We start from the raw sequence: 23,720 nt of genomic DNA on the forward strand, positions 1-23,720 counted from the left end.
TTTGGGTGTTTTTTGATACCCCTGTCTCAAGGCGGTTTCAAAAACACCCAGAAAGCAAAAACTGGAAAAAAAACTCCAGTTATTATTGTTGCCCGTCATGCAGCTCCTTTTGGAGGTAGGTAATTAGGTAAAAAAAATAATCAATAAATCAAAATTTTTCATACCAATCTCCCACTGTGTGCAATTTGCCGGCATGTGCTCCGATTCCGCCTGCTGTTCACAATCACACTCAAAACGTGACGGCGTGGTTGTGTTTGTCGCCGGTGGCGTCGCGATTTCGATTTGGCGGTCTTCACCGTGCGTCCCCGCGTCGGAGCTTTTATCGATCGATGTATTTTGTTTACGCGACGCCAAAAAACCAGCCGGCTTGCTGCGATGTTGGTAGTTGTGTGTCTACTGAGTGGTCTTCTTTCTGCACGAGCTCACGCGAACGAACGCGATAACAGCTGGTCTGTGTTGGCACAGAAATTGATTTTGATTGGTAAGATTTAATATTTTTTTCAAACGATTTTTTTTGAGCTTCAATTAAAAAAACACAAAATCAAATCACTTGCTCTACAGCATTGCCTTGGCGTTCTCGATTGCGAGATTCCTACTCGAAACGTGGTGTCCGAAGGCTTGATTGTTGAGTCAATTGCAAACCTCTTTTTACACCTTAGCTTCCATCCACCCCGGGATTCGAACCGAGGACCTTTGGATGGTGAGTCCAACTGCCTACCAGCGACGTGATATTTTCCAAGGATTATTATTATGCAAAAATTGAGCCCAGAAAGTGCCGTCTTCTTGGGCTAAAGGGCAAAAGTTAACGTTGTAAAATGTTTGTTATAGTTGTTATAGGAGTATATGCGTCATCCATAAAGTATGTCTCGCTCTAGGGGGGAGGGGGGTCTGAGTTAGTGTGACATTGCATGTAATAAGTATAGGAAAAGCGTGGAAAAGGGGCTGAGGGGGGGGGGGTAAATTTTGGCTGATTTTTGCGTGACGTACTTTATGGATGCAGCCATAGGTGTTGGAGGCTGTTGCAAAAAGATATTAAGGTTTTAAAAATATCAATTTTTAACAGTAATTTGCAAAAGCAATGAGAAAAAGTCAAACCAATCTTAGATGTATATAGCACATTTTGAAGTGCTTCAAGAGACCATTTGAAGGCATCTACGAGAGTTGGAATTGGAGAAGTTTTACGCGAATGAGAGCAATTTTTTTTTTATTTTTCATGTTTTTTGGTCCTCAAACTTTAATGCTGAAACGCTAAAACGCTGAAAGTTTCATCCAAATCAGAGCACCTCGATACGACCTGTTACACACTGGTGAAAAACTCGCTCTTAAGTACTCCGCCTTTTTCGTAACTAAACTGTAAAATTTTTTAGAACGTTATACAGTCATCCCCTATGTTCGGAACAGTTTACAGATCGGCCAATGTTCACAAAATCATAGCAAATCAGTAATTGAACTTAATAATTCGCTTTTACCATCATTTGGAAGCTTTTCATGCGATCTTTTGAATGCTGTATCGAACAACTGCAAATTTTTACTTTTACATCAAGAAAACTTTGACCCTTGAAATCCACAAATTCGGAACACTTTTTTTTACGGATGTAAACAAACTTTGGATCATTCCTGGAATACATATTTGTAACAAAATAATGACTTCGCACACTGCAACCAGTTTCACTAAAGCTTAGTGATGTTTTATTCATGGTCTGATAACTTTTTTTGTGAAAATATCAGTTAAATTCAGGTGTTCCACAATTGTGGGAGGTACAATAACATTCCACAATCATGGAACAGGCAATTTTGAGGCAGTGTTTTGCTGCTCTGGATAAAAAAGTCTTGAAGTGAAGTTTTTTGTTCAAAAAGTACTACTTTTACTAGTGAAATAGCAAGAAAATGTCCAAAAAAGGCCGATGCAAATATTTTTAAAACTTTTTGTCCCTCGGCTCTGGACGGAGCCGAGGGGGGGGGGCAAAAAAATAAAAAAATATAAATATTAAAATAACATGCGATAGTTTCAACATTTGCATGCAAAAGCGTTTTAAAATGTATTTTACACTAGTTCAGTTGATTTGCAATAAAAGTTTTCAAAAAATTTAAAATTTGACGAAAACAAAAACTTTAGCGATAGTAGACATCGAAAATTTTCAAAAATTCAAAAGATTTATAAATCAACCCAAACATGCTAAAAATGATTCTAAACGCAGGGGAATTCATTTTAAATTGATTTTAACTAATTGCACTTAAATTTGCATAAAAATATTGAAGTTTTTTGAAAACATATTTTTTTGCCCCCTGATTTTTCGGGCCAACTTTGAAGGGAGGGTGGTGGACAAAAACTTTAAATAACATTTGTACCAGCCTAAGGTCCTAAAAATAGAAGGGTCGAGTGAAAAGCTGGATTTGGCATGCTATTGACAAATTATCACAAAAGTGTTCCAAATTTGTGGGTGTTCCGAATATGTGGGATGACTGTACATCAATTCCCCACGAAAACAGCATGATTCTAAAAAATGTTCTCTGATCGGGCTCAAAATTTTTCTGGGAGTTCCTTGGCCGAAATAATTACACCCGTATTTTTTTGTTTGGCCATTAGGGTGACCTTCGCCGTGTTAGGGTGGTCCGAAAAATGTCAATTTTCGTAAAAAAACCTCATTTTTCAAAAATTCATATCTCCGCGTCATTTCATCCGATTTTGGCTGTCTTAGACGCAAAAGAAAGGTGATTATTTGAGAAAAAAATATCAAAAAAAAAAAAAATCAAACCATCCACTTTAACGACCCCCAGGTCTTTTGTGGTCTCTATTGCAAGTTTCTGCTCGAATCTTGGAGTCCGAAGGCTTTTCAAACAATAAAATTGAAAAAATATTTTAAAAAATCAATTCTTCTAATTATCAAGTCTACAAATCTTCCATCGTCGAATTCTGAAATAATTAGTTTCCAAATTATTCAATTAAACGTGATCTTGCCGTAAGTAACTTTATTTTTGTAGGGAAAAAAAATCGTTTTTTTGTTTGACATAAACTAGAGCACGCAATTTAAACAATAATAAACACGAGTACCTCAACTAAATTTTTTAACACACATTCAAATCTTTGTTCCTTCAATTCTTTCAATCTAGGCGTTATCCATAAAGTACGTACGCTCTTAGGGGGTTACCGTAGGTGTGACAAGATGTGACCAAGGGGGGAGGGGGGGTTTGCGAGACTGTGACGTCACGCTAGGTTGTTTTTTATGATTGCATAATATTAATTCGAAATGTACACAATTAAGTTAAATCCTCGTTTCTAAAATTGTTTGCTTACTATTATTTAGAAGAACCGTCATCAGGGGTGACATTGGGTCTGAGGGGTGAGATTGGATCATACAAATTTCTGCATTTTTGTATGACCCAAAACTCACCCCCAGACCCAATGTTACCCCTGATGACGGTATCACATTATAATTTATTATATAGTCACATTTTTTTGCAGCTGGAGCTTCAATATTTTGCAAATTCTTGCTTGATAAAAATAAATGCTTTGAAAGCAGGGTGTTCATAAGAAAACTGCTATAAATGGTTTGAACTTATTAGATACAAAGCTGTGAAAAACAGTTTTCAAGATTTTTTAATACTTGAATGTTATACCAGGTCTTATAATTTTTAAAAGATACAAAACTGTTTTTTGTTTCGTAATGTTTATTCTAAAAAATAAATAATTAGACATTTTTTTCATATTAAAATTGGAAAAAATACCAAAATTATGAGAGTTTAAAGATATAAAAACTATAAAAAAAATCCCATCGAAAACAAGGGGGTCTGGCAAAATGTGACGTACTTTTTGAGGGTGGGTTCAACTTTGTGTGACAAAGTGTGACATAGGGGGGAGGGGGGGTTAATTTTGGCCGATTTTTGCGTGACATACTTTATGGATGACAATGGGCACAAAAATTCATAAAATTAATCAAATTTTAAATATTTAAATCTGTTTCTCCACTCTTAACAGTTTTCGCTCCGCGTGTTTTCGTCTTCTAAGGCTTTCCGTCAAATTCTTATCGGCTAATTCTAGACGAACTTGTGAGTGGCAGTGGACAAGGTGGAGATGGTGGAGATATCCGGGATTCGCGATGCGTTTCTGCATGTCCGGGAAGACGTCGCTGACCTGGAATAGAGCCTCAATCGCGCAGATGACGAGGAAATCTTGGCTGATTTGATGCGGTCGGATTAGCGGCTCCTAAGAACTTAGAAGCTGCAGGTTGGGACACAATCTGGCTGGATTTGCTGATTCTTGGTGAGAGTTTTCCATCATTATTTGCTAAATAATTATATTCCCTTATATTATTATACTATAAATTCAATAGCCCTCCTACCCCTTCCTCACTTTCCCATTCCTTAATCCCATTTTGCCCAGTTCCACTTCCCCCTAAAAATATAATTATCTGCCAAATTTACACTAACACACCACACCTAACTGATCCGGAGCGTTTGGTACGGTATGTCCACGCATCCTTCCTCCCCTGTAGATTCTGTGGAATGTGATCCGTTCACAGAATCCTCTCTGCGGTAAACACAACGCAGTAGGGCTGGCCGCTTTAATTTTTGTATTACATTTTCGGGTGATCTCGGATGTATTGCAATTATTAATATTGACAAGAAAAGTGCTTGGGCGTAACCTAATCACAAGACTTTCCAGCATGCTTTCATCGGACTGGCTGCGTTTGTGTTAGATTAGATTAGATTAGATTAGAATCTTGGAGTCCGAAGGCTTGAGTGGGGAGAGCACCCAAAACTCTTTCTACTCCAAGGAACCTTCTATCCCAGGGTTCGAACTGGTGACCTTTGGATTGCAAGTCCAACCACCACCAGCGATTCCACCGTGTGTTGTGTTGTTTGCACTTATGGCATGGATTTGACTCCTCCACCTGGAATGATTTAACGGCCTAACAACAACCAAGACCGGGACCGACGTTTTACTTCCACATCCGATAGAAGGTGTGAAAAATAGTAAGACGGTGGAAACTTAAAATGCTGTTTTGAAGGTCTCGGGCCGAAAGAGCCTATGTCTGAAAATATTTTTACCTGATTCCTCGGAAAATTTTACATAATTTATTAAAAAATTGTAAAGTTATGTTTTCAATATTCTGAGATACGATTTTTTTAAATAAAAACTGGGTTTTCGACGCACCCCGCGCAAAAATGGGAAAATGACGAAAACGGGAAAACATCGATTTTTTCTACTAAAACTGCGATAACTTGAAAATTACAGCAATTACCTTTACATGTAAGGGTACCAAAATTTTCGCAGCTGAACAAAATGCCAGCCATTGTCAGCTGAACAAAATGGCGTTTTTAACTCAACTTTGGCCAAAATGCACGACAGTGACAATTTGCTGATTTTTTTTTATGATATGATTCTTTGAAAAAAAAAAAAAAACAGATCAGATTTCAGTACATCAATCGAATCATGCTTCTTCATAGAAATGAGTGCTCAGTATATTTTGCTGAAGACGCATGGTGCTTTAAGTGAACACTTCTGTAAAAGCTCAGTATGATTCCATTCCATTCTGTTCGTATTATTGAATCATGTGTTTCGAAATATTGTGCGGTCATATACTTAGCTTTTTTTTGGCTACAAAATGATTTACAACAAAGTAAGACCTTTTTTTACCATAAATGTAACAATATCGGAAGTGAAATTTTTACAATTACTTCTCTAGTTAATGTCGATTGCTTATTTTATTAAATTCATGCAGATGTAGACTGTGTTTGAAGAAACAACATTGTCAAAGAGTACATTCCGCAGAATTTTCAAAGAATTTATTACACCACCATATCTATTATGTAAAGTTTATGCAGCCTGACCATTTTAGATGGAGACGGTGAATGAATAATTTAATCATAGAGTAATTCGAAGCAGCAAATTGTTTTTGGGCGTTAGTGTTTTACAGCTGATAAAACTACCTTATTTCTTGCATAAGCTCTAGAGAGACGAAGAGTTGAAAGAGCTTTTGAGAATACGCCTGTAGATAGATGCTGTAGCTCCTAACAGTTTCATAGCACTTTCCTTTATTTTTCAGAGGTGCGCTCTGGGTTTCAGATCATTGTACGGTTAGTTGGAAGCTGATTAAATTAATTTTATGTTGTGAAGATACATGTGCTACTCTGTAAGACGAATGCAATGCTGATTTCTTGACACATTTTGCTAAATTTAGCTACAATTAACCAAGGTAAAGATTACTTATTATATTTACGCGTATTCAGATTGTGTAGTGTGGAGACGCAAGGTTATTTTAGTTGGTGGTTCAATTGTACTTTTTAGTGGTTTGTTTCAAACACATCTTTAGCCAAAATTAATCAAGTGCCTTATTTAGATTTCTGTTTGGGAAATAAAATTTTCAACGATAAATCCACTTTGAGTCTCCAATGTCAGATAACATTACATATAAGAAGAACAAAAACAATGTAAATGTGCCAATGTGGATTTGTACCTACTCACTGACGTAAGTAGGATAGGCTGCTTGCTTATGAATTCTTATTAGCCATTTACTTACTCTTTTATTGTGCGCTTTTTATTTTGTAAATCAATTCAAATGAAATGCAGATTTATCAAAGCATAATCTCTAAGTTTTAAGAAAAGCCATTCCTGAAAGGGTTAGAAGCGAACAAACTTTATTGGCCCCAAATTCTACCTCCAATTTTGGGCGTTCTTTCTTGCGAATGAGAAACGGGTTCAGCTTGCGGTACAGTTGGAATGTTTCTTGTTCATCTTCTTTTATTTCATAAATAGTTATAAATACGAGGCTAGGTCTAATTTATCACTGTTAAAATTCTGCCCTCCACTCATTGGCGCACTCCGTTATGAGCCTAGAAGCAGCACATAAAATAGTCGGGGGCGCACCTCGCGATCGAGATCTGAATCCGCGGACAGTTCCAGATTCGCTCGCAGCGACACTTGGACTTGTACTTCCGGCGTTTGTACCGTTGGATCACGTAGTCGGCAATCACGTCGTTTTCCTTGCTTTGGTGCTGCTTTTTGAAGGGCGCCGGTGACGAGGGTTTGTGGATGAAGAACATCTCCGAATCGCCTGTCAGTTTGACGGAACCGGTGGCCCTCCGGCGGTGTGAGGACGTGGGACTGGCCAGCGTGGACGTTGCGATCGTGGGTCTCTGCAGAGGAGCGATGTTGATGATGTCGTTGTCCGTTCGATGGTTTCCGGAATTTTGTAGTTTGCCCTCCCGGGTTGAGATATTCCGAGCCGGCAACGAGTCCATGATTTGAAGTTTGATGATTTTGCTCGTTTGGGACTCGACGGGTGCTTCGGTTGGCATCGATATTATTCTCACTGTGGTATTTGGAGTCATGCTGCTCTCCACCATCATTATCGGCTCGTCTCCAAACGATCTAGACTGGACTGGTTCAGACACGTTTGGTTGCAATGGTTTGATTTGCACAAGTGCGACATCGCCGTTGTTTGACCGGCCGGAAGTGATTCCTAATATTTTGAATTGTGCCTGAGTCTGTTGCAGCATGAGCAGCAGTATTATTTTCAGCACTGTTAAATATCTGAAAAGTTATAGAAAATAAGGGAAAACAAGAGAAAAAATGTTTATTTACTTGTATTGATTCTTCGTTCTCATTTTGTAATTAAAATGTTTACAGATTTTTAACAAAACGAGCTTGTGGAAATCACCATGGAAGAAGAACTCTTCCGACATTGCTCGGGGGAAACAGACATTTCGTTTTTTTACATAAACATTGAAAATTATTTTTGAGGATCTTATGGAAAAATGTAAAACTAGCAAAATTAAAATGTGTGACCATGACAATAAGAAAAACACCATATTTGGCAAAAGGTGATTGGAGGTGGTAGAGCACGCCTTATTTAATCATTCAAAACACATAAAATATAAAAATGGTATAAGAAAAACATAAACAAGTGAATCAAAGAATTTTGGTAGAACTAAAATTACACATCACAAAATTATAAAAAAAAATAGAGAAATTGGACAGTACGGGAAATTCTCGTAACTTTTGCAGTTTATCGCTATTCAAATAACATTTTCAGAATCATCAACAATTGAGAGTTGCTTGCTCGTTTTTATTTGAGCTATTAAAAAAAATACATAGGAAACCCATGGCGCATTGGATGTTTTGAAAACGTAATCCAGAAATAGTCAAAATGTCATGAAAGCTGTAAATCATTATCAAAGTTCTGAAAAGCCGATGATAGAAATGTGCTAAGAAAGGATACATTTTTCCAAAGTTTACTGTGGTTACCTGATTTAAAAAATGCAAAACAAGTTTTACAATGTATTCTGAATAGTTCACTTATCGGCTGTAATTTTTTTTCCTTGAAAATTTCTATTTAGAAATAATCCTTCTACCCCCTGATTAGGCTGGTACAAATATTTTTAAAAGTTTTTGTCCCCCCCCCCTTCAAAATCGGCCCGAAAAATCAGGGGGCAAAAAAAATAGTTTTTACAATAAACTTCAAAATTTCAATGAAAATTCAAGTGCAACCCGCTGAAATCAAATTAAAATACATTCTCCTGCGTTTAAAATCATTTTTAGCATGTTTGGGTTTATTAAAAAATCTTAAGATTCTTTGAAAATTTTCTATGCAAAATCTTTTTTTTCGATACAATTTTTGTTTTTGACAGATCTTAGATTTTTTGAAAACTGATGATTGCAAAACAACTGAACTAGTGTAATATGCATAGAGGGTGACGAGCGGGAATTCCCGGGAAAAATTTCCCGGGAAATTTGCCATTTTTGGACCTCTCGATTCCCGGGAAATTTGGTCGAGACTCCCGGGAAATTTTATACTTATAAATATCGAACCAAAATTAATAAACTAATCAGAAAAACATTTCAAAAATTCGAAATAGTTTAGAACATTGGATGTTCAATGTTCGATTTTCAAGCTTGAATAAACCAATGCTTCTCTAATCTTCTTATTATAAAAGTTTAACTTTTCAAAACTTCCAATAACTATAATTGAGAGTGAATTTGGACCCCAAAATTAACCTTGAAGCATTCTAAGCACTTATACACCAGAAATGAAATATTTATTATTTCTAAGAGGGAAAAGCCTTTTCAAGATAAGTTTAATTTTCATATTGTTACCGTTGCGATTGATCATCTTTCCTGTTCGCTTAAGAACCGGTAGGAGTAGGGAAATGTATTTTAAAGTAGGGAAATTGTTGTGTAGGGATGTTTGTGTTTTGCATGTTTTTCTTAATGTTAATTGTGAATATTAAAATAATAAATAATACAACATAAACAGATTAAAATCAGAGCAAGGTCAGGGAGTAAAATCAAGCACACACTGTATCTGCAAACCGTAGCCAACCGTTTGTTAACACACTCAAGTCTCAGATGCTGCGGGTTAGCCGAAAGAGAGTGGACACTGGTCAAGAGGAAAAAGGGAATAAAAGATGATCTGGGAGAGATTGAGGGGTCTTCTCTGATGCCCTTGATCTTGAGTGTTCTCTTCCACTTCAGCCAGCGATCGACAAGGTCAGAAAGTCGACCAACAAGCGTTTTAAGTAAAGTGTGCAGATTGCACTATTCTGCCCGGTTAGGGCATGGCTGAAAAGAGAATCTACTACTAGGGAACAAGATCGAATCAGGACCCGTAATTGTGAACTAAAAGTTACGCGGTTTGTGGTTCTGCCTCGCAGAACCAGACCACACCATCAAAGGTCAACCTGTGTTCTAGTGGCCGCTCCAGTGACCCCGGAGCCCACCGACTCATCAAGTCACCTGCACGGTCCAGCCCTGTGAACTGTACACCAGCACTCGAAGGTTATTTGTACCACGTGGTCCGCGGGAGCGTCTAAGACCCCCCCCCCCCCACGCTGTCTATACGATTCAAGCTTGAAGACCAAGATGAACTGCACGAGAACCTGGGGCCACGCTTGGCCCCGAGCACGAGCGCATCGCCGAGGTTTCCAGCGCGAGCAACGGGCGTCCCTTCCGCGGTGGCCAACGACGACCGTGAGGCCCGGAAGTACGCTGAATCCGGAGGACGAGTCACGTGGTGGAGACGCTGACGAGGATCAACAGTAAACGCCAGCCCAGCAAGATCCCCCCCCCACACACACACACACAGTAAGTGAATAAAAAGTAGTTTAAAAAGTGATCTAGTGTCTTGTTACTTTGGTTACTGAGAAATCGAGCCGACCTTGAACTACGAGCTCTTGTTTGCTGATCTAGCCATCGCGAGAAAAGAGGCCCTGTGCACACCCCTGTCGGCCGTGGCTCCAAGACCAACCGGCAGGGGCGTTGTCAGGGCCCTTCAGGTCCAAAAGGGTACGATGTCCCAGATAGTAATAATATCCTCGCTCGAGCTTAACAAAACTAAGAATCTTGTTTTTTTTTCTAATTCTAAATAAGTCAATTTCGCTATCGTATCGATGTAATTTCTTTTTTTTTATGTCAATAAGTCATTTTGTATTTTGCATATTGAATTATATTTTGAGAATAAAAATCAGGCTTTATTTGTAAAGTTAGGGTCCACTAATTGTGAACATTTACAGTTGACCTTAAGAAGGAAAAAAACAACTTAAAGTTTTTGTTTTGAGTCGTTATTTATCATATTGCAAAAATGGAAAATTATATATAAGTTTTTTTTTTACTTTCAAAAAATCTAATAACAATACAGAAAAAAAATTCATGGTAATATTACATCTGGAAAGGTTACATCTTATGTGTCAGAAAAAATGAGTAATTTTACTTCTGAAAATATGTAATTATACCACTATTCTGGTGTAATGTCGCATTTTCAGTCTAAATTGAAAAAAATACATAATAAAAAGGTAATATTCAACCTTCTAAAATTACACCTTCCAAATTTACACTTTTTTTTGCTGTGAAGTTTAACAACAAGTTTGTGCAACTTTTGAAAAATCACTCAGTGCGAATGAAGAATCGTAAACATTTTAAACTGTAATTTCGAGTCCCAAAAGGCTAAAGAAACGATTTTGTATTTGTAGATTGAGGGAAAAATCAAAATGTAGAAATAGTTCCTCAAAATAATGAGGTTACTTAAATTTACGTTTCATTGGATTAATATGAATTAATTTTATCAGAATTCATTAAAAAGACACTTTTTTTAACTTCCTTTTTAAGTTATTGTCACTTTTTTAGAAAAAAAAAATCCCGGGTCCCGGGAATTCCCGGGAAATTGCAAAACTCAACTCTCGATTCCCGGGAAATTGAAAATCTCGAGAATCGTCACCCTCTAAATATGCATTTTAAAACACTTTTTTCATTTAAATGTGAAGACTATGACTTGTTATTTAATTTTTTTTTGCCCCCCCCCCCTTGACCTCGGCCAGGGCCGAGGGACAAAAACTTTTTTTAAATATTTGCATCGGCCTTATTTGAAAAAAAAAAAAAAATTAGAGGAATGGGTAGTCTAACTTCTAATAAAATTTGTTTTGGTTACATTGTTATAAAGTTACAGTAATTTTATACTCCATTCGCACGGCCTCCATCAAAAACGCTCAGGCCAATTTATATGCATCAGGTTGCTTTCAAATAAAGAATTTGCACTAAAACACTGACATATTTCTTAAAACTGAATTAATTTCTTAGAAGATTAACAAATGTTAGTTATTTTTTAATTTTTTTTTTTTCATTTGGGACCACCCATAAACCACGTGGACACTTTAGGGGGGGGGAATTATTTAGATAAATTAAATGTAATAAATATGAGAATTAAAAATATAAAACTGTGTCTTTATACAGCTAACAAATTTCACAAAATGCTATCAGAGTGCTTATGACTTGCTCGTTTAAAAGTATTCATAAAATAAACTGAGATTTGAATCAAATCAATATGTATTTCATTTTTTTTTTGTTAAACTTTTAAAAGTTTACGAAATGCCAAGTTTGCTTTTACGAATAATATCGTTCTTAGTGTTTTCACGAACACTTTTCCAGAGATTGTTTTATTGAAAAGGTCCTATAACATGTGAAACACAACAGTTTATAGGACCTTTAACAAAACTCTAGATTTGTTATTTCGAATGTTCGAATGTTTTCACAAGTTTTAGAAAGCCTTTGGAAATGGATAAATATATTTAGTAAGGAATTTCTAAAAAAACAATTCTATGGTTTTTTTTAAAGGTCCTATCAACATATGAAAGACAATAGTTCAAAAACTCTAGAATTATTGATAATCAAGTTTGAATTGAGGAAACCCCGGAAAACTCTCTCTTTTTAAATCAAACTCACAGAAAAATAAAAAAAATCTAGTTAACAAAAGCTTTGACCAAATCAAAAAGCAATTCAATGATTTAAAAAGTTGTTAAAATTCCGTACAAATCCGTATTATGCGTAAAATTCCCTACAAAACTTCCGGCCTGTTAAAAATCCGCGAAGAGGTTCGAAAATCCGTATGGTAAGGAAAAAATCCGTACAGTTGGTAGCCTTAGTATGGACAATTGTCCACGAAGGGGGGGGGGGAACAGATTAACAAAAAAGTGTCCACGTGGTTTATGGATGGTCCCTTTGATGATCATACAATATTATATTTCACAGAAAACAAAACAAGAAGAAACGCTTCACGAGGGCCTTGTCGACACTCTCAAATCAAGATAACCGATTCAAAGTGGATTAATTTATGCTTTGCCACGCATATCATCTGTCGCATAATTCGCGCCTGTTTTAATCCCGGGATATCCATCAATGCTCTTTATATTTCACCCCTTCAGAAGCGAAAAAATATTTTTATTACATCAAAAGAATTCCTGCAATCTCGGCCAAACCGTTCCCGATGGCGGCCAACCGCCGCCAATACCACCTTGCCGTTCGGAATTGTTCTGGTCTTGGTCCGTGGTCAGTCCGCTTTGGTCGCCGGGGCCGCCCAAGTCCCAAGTCGTTACTCTCGGGTGAAGAAAAAAAGAAGTGACAGACGAATTTTTAATTAGACTCGTTTATTGCGCTCAATCTGCGGCACAGCAGCCGATTGTGGTTAGTGCTTTAATAAAAATAGCGCAAAACACTGTTGAAGTTCAAGGCTAGAATATTCCCATGGCTATAAGGGTGAATTTAGAATCAAAATAATAACTATTGGTGTGAAAATTATGTCATGCATAAAGACACAAACGGATTTTCGCTGGACTTAAAAAGTGTTCCATAAAATTGAAATATTATCCTCATTCAGAAAATGAAAACAGTTAGAACGTCGTTAACATCGATTTCGGCTTGATTTTATTGTTTTATTCCACCGTAATATAAAACGCACCTGCCCACTGGAACGCGAAATCAAATCAGGACAGCTCAATTAATCACACGGCAAGCAGGTATCGATGATCGCGATCTTTGTTTGCCTGCGCGTTGAGTGATTTCTTTGGGGGCAAAAACGAACAAAAGTTATCGGTTGCGGTAGCAAGTGCCGGTTTGCACTTCATTCAGCGATGGAAAGGGTTTGTGTATTTTCATTCTCAGCAGCACTATTGCCAATGAACGAAACGGCGAAGCGATTGAAAACGATCGCACGGAGAGTGAGTAAAGTGTTTTCTTTGAATGAATTTCGCACCGTAAATCGGGGTAAATTGTGAAAGCTTCTAGGGTAAATTGTGATGCATCTAGAGAAGTACTGCTTCACGGTGGAACACTTCGATGGGCTAGATGTTTATTTTACCCGGCAGTCGTAATTAGCCTTGCTCACAAAAGTCTCGGAGCTGGTTTAATGAATAATTTTGGTAATAGGTACCAACATCAGAAAAACAAACTTTTTTTGTAATGTTGGTAAAGTCTAGATTTCACCTATCCGAAGTTCGATTAACTGGATCACGGATACACATTTTTCCATTTTTTTTATATTTTCTCGTCTATAACATCAAATTAGAGTTATGTGAACTCCCCAAGTAACATTTTTTTCCAGGAGTTCTACAAGAGCTCTTCAAGATAGCTACAGCATAGTAGTTTGGACCGCGGTAGGATAAAACTCTCTTCAAGTACTCTTCCAAACTCCTGAAGAAGTTTTGAAGAGAATTTTATTCTACCGCGGTCCAAACTGCTATGCTGTAGCTATCTTGAAGAGCTCTTGTAGAAATTCTGGAAAAAAATGTTACTTGGGGCTCGTTATAGTAAATTTTTAGTGCTTAGTTGCATGTTTGAATACAAAATGCTTTTTATAAATATTTAATCACCACCATTCTTGCTGCCATCTTAGGTTAAAAAATCAAATCACATAAGAACATTTTTGGGGACTTATTTGAGCTTAAGGACCCTGAAGAAGAGAAAAGAAATGTTTCGTGATTCGATAGTCTGAAGTGAGATTTTTCAGAGGAATTCAGACAATCAAGTTTGCAATGTAACGCCACGCGATTTTCACTAAGCAGGCGTAGTTAGTATCTTCAAAAATCGGCCAGAAGCCTGAACAACAGTCTTCTCCGAAGATCAGGGATGCCACATTTGAAGATTTTCGAGCACAGGCTCAATGCTCAAACGTATTGTTTTGCCATGTTATTCGATGATTTTTAATTAAATGAATTACTCACGAAAAAGATAACAATGTTATGCTTGTTTTGCCAAAAACAGATTTGTAAAATATTATTTTGCCATCAAGTTAAACTCATTTGCGTTTTTGTGATGTGCCCGAAAATCTTCAAAATCTGGCATGCCTGCCGAAGATAATTGATTTCATGAGTAGCTCATTTTCACTGACATTGAATTTTGTGCGTTTTATTTTCAATTTAGGAAAGGCGTCTTTTGGGTTTAAAATTGGTAAGAAATTTAGCAGAACAAATTTCAATTAGTTTTCGACCTCAAAACAACCTCCCAAAATTAGGGATCGATTGGCTGATTCCAAATTGTTAGAATGTTGTAGCACTTCAATTTCATAAGGAAATTCTAGAAACCAACAATTTAAATTAATTTTTTAATTTTTATCTTCCATTTTTTTGTAAACCAATACAATAGCGTTCAAAAAAAGTAAACTAAAATTCAAATTACATGCATTATTCTACAAATTTAAAAGCAAAAAGTATCTTAAAATGCTTATAGATTATTCCACTCATGTTACTGCCAAGAATGTGCGAAATATTCAAAAACTCGAATCAATCACATTGTAGAGAACAGTTTGCTGAACAATTTCCATTAAAAAAGTATCAATTTTGACTCAATGTAAGCAGAGATATACCCAATTTCGTGATATAAAAGTGAATTTGTGGATTTAATTCCCATTCAAACGATGAAGCTCAGTTTTTTTATGATTCTAATAAAATAATTTCAATAAATTGCGCCAAAATTTTATAAAAGTTTAATGTTTCAGCAAAATGTTTTAATCTTTAAAAATATCATAGTAGGCGGTGTTCATCGTTTGAATAAGAATTAAATCCACAAATTTTGGAAAAAGTCACTTTTTGTTTTACGAAATTGGGTAGGGTAGAGTAGTCATCAATGAGACACGGGGAACAATGATAAAATGGCTCTCACAAGTCGTAGATTCAACCAATCAGGCTCATATTTGAGGGAAAGGTGTGTCTACTGGATACACGTCTGTCATTATAGTGGCTTTGGTTATGGACGCTCCCTTGAAAAGTTATTCATAAATGTTTGATTCTGGGGTGTAAAAGTAAATTATGGACAAAAAATACTTTTTCGCTCGTAGCCTGCCATTTACAACAAAACTAATATTTCTTCAAATTTATTTCGACGTTCCATAGGGATTGAGTTAGGCTACAATGTCCTTTCATTGGGTTTGACCAAAATTTAGAATATACCTAGTATCCAGGACTGTCTCATTGTTCCCCACTCATTTTAGCCCATGGGTAACAATGAGACACTTTGATTTTTCTTCATTAAACATTTCAAAATTCATGTAAATTTTTCAAAACATGAATTGAAAGTGATTTTTGGCATATTTATAGAGTTTCAACTTCATTTAACCACACATACAAAGTTATTTGGTATAAATATATGGATTTCACAAAATTTAAATACTTTTTAGTCTAACTTTTGTTAATTAAAGTTTCATGTTGGCAAAATTGTTCTAAAATGTTCAAGGCAAGTCACCTGTTATGGAAAAATACAAAAACATGATGTTTTACTAGAAAAGTATTGATTTTTGTAGAGTGTCTCATTGTTCCCCAGCTGTCTCATTGTTCCTGCCAAGTGCGTCTACAATGAGACAGTTGAATAACTCTGGCTGTAGATGTCGGATCGATCTCATATTTTGGTCAATGTTAGAACACACTAAAAGAAATAAAATGCAACAAAAAGCTCATTAAAACATGCTGATGAAAAAAATAGAAAAATCGTTGAAAGTTGAAAACCAAAAGTGTCTCATTGATGACTACCCTACCCTATATCTCTGCTTATAAGAGCCAAAATGGATACTTTTCGATGGAAATTGTTCAGACAATTGTTCTCTACAATGTGATTGATTTGAAAATGTTATGAAATATTTAAGTGTTGTATGGCAGAACAAAATAATGTTGGGAACCTTTTGGGTAATAAATAGCTTTTAAATGAAATACTCTAAGTTTAGCAATGGTTTAAGCTCGAATTTCTATCCGGGCAATCTGTTGCTGTATTTTTATGACAAATTGTACAAAGAAAAGATTTTTATTCTGCCGTTTTGAGGTTTTCAGCTTGGATGTTGGGGTTATTTCAGAGAAAGCTAGAAATCTGGTAAATATGGGTTGGAAAATTTTGAAATGAGGTCATATATGTAATTTAGAGTCGCTTGAGGCAAATTCATGCCTGCCTGTGAGGATAAATCGGACCGCGCACTGGATTCACAATCCAGAGGTCGCCGGTTCGAATCCCGAGGCAGACGCAAAAATTCTAAGTGTTAATATAGGTATTCAGCGCCCTCTCCCCGTGCCATACCTTCACACTTAGGAGACCCGGGAGGCGGAGTCTTGTCGCAAAAAGAACGATACACGCCTGTGGGTCCGTTGACAAAACCGCAAGGTTTAAGAGGGCCACATTATAAGGTGTTACGTCGATTCCGTTTTTGATGCAAATTCATAGGAAATTTGATGGATATGAACATGAACCCATCAACTTTTCTGAAGAAAAATCCTATAAAATCGAAAAAAAATCTCCAAAAAAAGTTGCTCTAGACCCCCCGACGAAATATTTCGCCGGACCCCCCGCAAAATGTCGGGTAAGAGCCCATCTTTCATGGTGCCAAATATCAGATTTGCCGAATTTTTTATCTTAATGTTCTCGGAAAAATACACCGTGCACTAGTAAATATTGCATTTTACAACACTTTTTTTTTATTGAGATGTTATTTAAATGCATGGTAGTAATTTCTATTTCCGTTTTTATTTCAATTTTAAACTGGCAAAAATTGGTGTAAAGTGGTTTTCTTTTGTAAACCTAATTTGAACCATTCTATCGTTATTCGTAAATTAAAATTTTCAATGAAGCATCTCTTGTTTATTTTTAGAAGCAATTTTGCTACATCATGGCCATGATTGTAATTTCGTTTTTATCTGTACCACCGCTGAGTACATTTTTATTTACGATTTCAACCACAAGGAAGTGAAAGTTATAGAAATGGGCGCACACAATTGTCATAAAAAAGTGCACATTCCCGAAATTATTTTTCATTCGAATGAGGGAAAACAACAACGACATAACCTCCCCTCTCACACACGCAAGAAAATCCGTAAATCTCGCGTCAAAACAAACCACATCACACCAAACGGTTCTGCAAAAGTAAGTACGGGCTGAGCCTGACTTGTACGTACATCTCAAAACAAATCGTACGATTGTTGTTTGTCGTTGAGCTGTTTCATTCAGTTGTACTAATTGACAATGAACGTAGACAACATTTGTTAAACATTTTCGATGAGTTATATTTGAGTGACATTTGGTGTCAAGTTAAAATGCAATTCTCATATATCTCATATATCTTAAGGTGATGCGATAATTTTCCTTTTTTTCTGTCCCAAAGTAAAAATAGCAAAATAAATTATTTTGGTTTTTAAATGCTTCCGATTTTTTGTTGTTAATGTTTTACTTGTTATTTTGATAGAATATTTGATCACTATATATAATATTTACATCATTTTTTATTAGTTTTGCTCCACCTCAGCACAATTATGGTAAAAAACAGAAACTGTAAAACATATATGGCTTAATCATTCATAATTAACGGATGAGATTGTTAATGAGTAACAAGAAAATAGATTTATTGATATGAAAAAAGAGAAGAAAAGTTGATTCTAAACTGCAGATGTTTAATTCAACGTTAGGCACTCCGGGCAAAATTAATTCAGTGGAATAATTTGGCAATCCATCGTAATACCTGCCATCGCTAGAAGTGGACCAGTTCAATGAACTTGAGCCGTCAAATTATCTCTTTGCCATTGGAAGAAAGTGTCTGAGCTCCGGCACTTTTGCGCGCCATCCATTCCCAAGATTCATTTACAGTTGCTTCGTTGATGATGGCTGTCCTAGCGTACCTAGTTAAGACATTCTTAGCCTAAGCTGACCACTGGGGTTGGTGACGGTCACACCGGTGATGCATGTAAGCTCGCGGTCACGACTCGTCAATCTGGCCCTGGCGCACGATTGGCAACGTTCGCGTGTATCTTCTGGGTTGTTGTTGTTGGTTGATGCGTGAGATGGTTCTGGTTCTTGTTCTATATTTACCCGCGCAAGAGACTAGACCCATCTTCATCATCATGACATTAATAATTACCACAATTATCGGTTCCCGGGGGCCGGGTCGCTATTAAAATGGCCCAGCAGCCACGAACTCTCACAATGGGATTGTAAGGTTTATAGCGAATGTGCAGGTTAAAAGAGATTTGATACACTTTCGTAGAATAGATAAAATTTTAAGTATCGCACACTCTTTTTTTATCGTAATTGTGTTACTTAATTATATTGAAGATTCCTAACCCCAAGGAGAATCGAAAATTAGAATAAAATGTATATTTTTTGTCCTACCTTATACCCTCTGTGCTTCGTACGTTCCAGGATTTGCCTCATTTTGATAAGATTTTAAATTGGCCATGTACTCAAATCGCTTTATGAACGTACCACTTTATTCATACACTCGGTTGCATTAAAAAGCCCAGGAAAACCCGTCTCAAAAAAGGCGAAATGTTGAAATGCTGTTACTTTGATTAGCTGTAATATTTTTTCAGGCATTTTAATCAAATTTTATTTAAATTCTTCATTTGCCAAAGTTCGCACCCCCTACGAAATATTTCAATGCACCTCGTGAGAAAAGAGCCCTTTTTTCGTGGTACCAAATATCAGACTTGCCGATTTATTTATTTATTATAATTCAAAATGTTGAAAAATCTGAAGAGATACCCCCTGGTTTGATTTTTTTCGCAATAATAAGTAACTGTGCCAATTTTGAGCCAAATTGGTTAAGGTTAAGGGGTCGCTTTTTATCGTTGAAGTTTACATGGGAAAAAATGCTAAAATGTATGGGGAAAAACATCGCTTCAGAATTTTGGCAGCAGGTGGCGCATGTCTCGTCCAAAATTGTTCAAGTGTGAGATTCTGCTAGGAAATTTGATTTCCTACCACTTTGTCGAAGGGTGCAAGAAGATCCGAGTTGATCCTAATGAGTTATTAGCAATGCGAAGAAAAGAAATCGGCTTATATACTTGAAAGAATGTAACGGGTATATAGAAAGTAGAAAGTAGAAGTTCTGCCACCTGGCAGCAAAATACTGAAACGATGTTTTTCTGTATACTTTTTTTTCGATTTGCCACATATAAACTTCAACGGTATTTTTGCGACCCCTAAACCTTAACCGATTTGGCTCAAAATTTGCACAAATACTTATTTTGCCTGAGAAATCGAATCAGAGGGTATCCCTGATGTCGATTTTTTTTTATTTTGATCCTAATGAAATTTATTCACTGGAATTTTGATATAGCAAAAATTTCGAAAAATTCTAAGTATGAAACTCAAAAAATGTTAAGGTTAAATTTGTTTTTTATTTTTTCGAAATTTTGAGTACATGGCGTAAATCGGGCGTTCAATTTTACATAAAAGTCCGCTTGACACAAAATTCCATCGCATCACCTTTTAAGGTTGCTAATTAATGAAAAACATGTCTATTTCGCATGTTCAAAAATGGAAGTAGTCGTACCGCACCTCCATCACGAGACATCGAAAAATGGACATCGAATTCGTGATCCGGTACAAAATTTACCCCTTAGGACAAAGTTTTACGCAAATCGAAGAGGGGTCGGGGCAAGTTTTCCCGATATCGTGTGAGTTGGTAAAGAATTACTCACCAGCGTTTTGCATAGTCGAAAAAAGATTGAATGTTACAAAATTCAAGTATGCTTCAGGAGGTACTAGACTATGACAAACAAACAAACAAACAAGCTCGCAATTTTTCGTATTAGACAGTTTGTCAACCTCACAAACAAAGCGGAATGTACGCAGGTTGACGTTTTCTACGAAAAAATCAAGCAAACAAACAAACTGTCAAAATGAGGGAGTTTGTTTGCTTGTTTGTCATAGTCTAATACCTCCTTTAGTGAATAATTCTGCTAAAATTAAAACACTTTTTTAGTAAAATCTGCATGAAAATACAATTATTTTCGTTTCGGATTTCGCCTTGTAAGCGGAAGGTGATGGGTTCGATTCCTGTCTGGCTCGGCAAAGTCAGATCCCTTCAAAGAGTAAATCTGCTCACTGGGAATACAGACCGGTAGGGGATGGGTTTAGACTAGCGGCGTGCTGGATTTCCAATCTAGAGGTCGTGAGTTTGATTCTCATACCGGGATGATGAGGTTTTATATTTTCGATATTTAGCCATATTTGAAGAATATATTTTAGAAATTATATCAATCCATGATATCATTCGAATTTGATTGATTATTATTTATATTGATTTTTTTATCAATTAACCGACATTGAAAATGCTTTGAAAATACATGAAAATTCATTTGTTTGAAATTAAAACACATGAATTTCAACTGCAGTTTTTTTATACATAAGAAATTTTTTGAAAGGTTGAGGGTTGAAGCTGAACAAGATTTACATGATCTAATGGTTAATGAATTTTAACATTATTTTAAAGCTGGGCTTTTCATTAAAGTGCAATTCCAGCTCAAATCAGGAATTTTTCTGGTACTTTTGTACTCGACCCTCTCCGATTTCTATGAAACTTTGTAGACATGTTAGGCCTATATAAGCCATTTTTGTGTATTTGGAGCTGATAGTACTCGAAAATAATATTTGAGAAGGGCGTAAGTTATTTAAATATTTTTGTATTTTGCAATTTAAAAATTACTGTATCTCGAAGCCGTTGCATCGTATCAAAAAGTGGTCAAAGACCAACTTATAGGAAATTGGACGGGCTTTCTGAAAAAAATGCACTGAAACAAAAATACATGCCACAATAAATTGCCAAAAACCACCAAAAAACCTATTTTTTCTACATTTTTATTTTTTAAACCGCTGTATCTTCCCATGGATTGGACAGTGGTCAATATGGAGACTTTCATGTGAAATTGTCCGGGAAAACGATTCCCACTATCAATTTTTAAAAATTCTGACGTTAAGACCACTTTTCAAAAAAACAGTCTGAGTAATTGATTTTTGTATTTTTTTAGGAGAGACATACCATTCTGCATTTTTCGTCAGTCTTTTTGTAACATCTTAGGCTATTTCCTCAAAAATTTTGAACGGAAAAAAATCGTAACATCACCTTGAAATTTAACTTCTAAACATAAAAATCAAAAAATCTCATAGAAGTGCCATGTATTTTTGTTTCAGTATATTTTTTTAGAAAGCCCATCCAATTTCCTATAAGTTCGTCTTTGACCACTTTTTGATACGACGCAACGGCTTCGAGATACAGTAATTTTAAAATCGGAGAGGGTCGGGTACAAAAGTACCATAAAAATTCCTGATTTGAGCTGGAATTGCTCTAAATTTGTTTGACATAAATGTTCAATATCCATATAATTTTGGTTTTTTCTAAATTTATCAAATCGATAGAAAAACTATCTATTTTGTAAAAAAAAAGCTTTCTAAAATTTGGCCCGGAAAGCTTTAAACTGTAACCGCAAATCAAAAAACTTGGTAACCCCTGATTTTAATGGTTTGAACTTGCGGCTTAACAGATCCTTTCCAGATGTGATTAGCATTATAAACCTGAACGGCGCGTGTTAACACGGAAACAATCGCGATAAAAAAATGGAACGATGTTTTTGATTGCAAAAATTACAGATTTGATCAAATCGAGTTCTGCAAAGTTCTGAGATCATCTAGACATCCTTACAAATCAGTGGAAAAAAGTCGTCCCAATTAGTTAAAGTATGCTCGAGAACCAACGAGTTGAAGTTACCGTTCCAACATTTTGGGAGGCTTGGTCGTCCGTGTTTGGAATGCTTTGGGTGTTCCAGTGATTTTGGAGAGAATTTGGGGGTTAATATTTTGTTTCTATCGGATTTCTTGGATGATTTCCTATAAATTGTTACCGAATGAAGGTGTAGTTGTAAAGTTATGAGTAAAAAAAAAAAAAAAATAGAAGATCCTCAAAAAATGGGGAAGAGCCAAAAATCTGTGAAGGCCAAGTCCGACAGTGAACTCAGTAACATGGAATGGCTCATGCGCTCTATTTGAGAACTCGTTTATCTATCCGAATATCCTGTGAAGTTTTCGCTTGATTCACTAAATCAAAACTCACAGAATGCTGTTGTTGATCTTTAAGGCCTAATCCTTTCCTCTTCTTCACACAACACAACGTCCATTCAATTGATCAGCATTAACCAAGGCATAAATTAGCAATCTTTTGTTTCACCAAACCACACCACACTCACTTCAAGTACAGCATTTTGCTCGTCTCGTCGATATTCCGGTTTCGATTTAGTAGAAAAAAAAACTCCTTCACAAATTAACTTGAAGACACTCTCAAGGATCGTGCACAAACACGCGCCGTAATCGGTCCACTTTTCCAAACTATAAGCCCGGGCTTTTTCGTCTTGGCTCAGTCCTGCTCAATCACTTGGCTCGAAATCATTATTCAAGCCCATCCACTCCTAATAGCTGAACAGTGTCCATCGATCTCGACACGCCGGGTACTTGTCTCAGATTTGCTTAATTTCAATGCCACGCGCGCATGTGTTACCACCTCGATACACAAAACCGTAATGAATTAAAGCTCTTCTTGACATTTTAGTTTTATATAGTACACATATCGGTTCTGCCCGATGTCTCGTTCTTTCCCAGCATAATGATGAAGAAATGGCAGCAGCAGCAACAGCAGCCTCAGCCGAAGAAGAACGCTGATAATGACCGCGCTCTGTTGGGTTTCCTCCTCACGCCGGGTTCTACGCCGAAGAAGATCGGTCTACCTGAACGCGCTGAACCTGCGGCGTAAGTTCTCCACACGACGAAGTTAAAAAGTAAGACCCGTGAGCGTGCGCGCGCAAAAAGAACTCCGCACCGGACGACGGACGCCACCAGAATCAACCGCCGCGGTCAGTCGAGGAATGGATTGAGCGGTGGCGGTCGGTCAGTGGTGGCTTCACACGCCAAACACAACACACCTTCCGAAACATATTTACCTACATCACCCCGGTGGTTGGGCATGGGCAGAGTCGGTCCAATTTACCACCACAGCCAAACCACCGGTGGTCCGGTGGGCAATAAAAATATTCGCGAAACATGATGATCATGTTGATGATGACGGTGAGGACGCCAGAGCCGATGAGAACTTGGGCCCAAGCATTAAACAACAAAAAAGACAACAAAAATGAGATGATATACATAGTCGGAAACTTGC

The 23,720-nt window shown here is 36.7% G+C and overlaps 1 protein-coding gene across 1 annotated transcript; it reads right to left on the minus strand.

Moving 5' to 3' along the window:
* Positions 1-6,834: 6,834 nt before the first annotated feature.
* Positions 6,835-23,237, minus strand: LOC6033780. Its single transcript, XM_038258037.1, has 2 exons — positions 22,756-23,237; positions 6,835-7,534 (listed from the first exon to the last, which is right to left on the minus strand). The coding sequence occupies exons 1-2, from the start codon at positions 22,767-22,769 to the stop codon at positions 6,835-6,837; spliced, it is 714 nt and encodes a 237-aa protein (XP_038113965.1). The 5' UTR covers positions 22,770-23,237.
* Positions 23,238-23,720: the final 483 nt, after the last annotated feature.

Source organism: Culex quinquefasciatus, chromosome 2 (assembly GCF_015732765.1).
Source record: "Culex quinquefasciatus strain JHB chromosome 2, VPISU_Cqui_1.0_pri_paternal, whole genome shotgun sequence".
Lineage (NCBI taxonomy): Eukaryota > Metazoa > Arthropoda > Insecta > Diptera > Culicidae > Culex > Culex quinquefasciatus.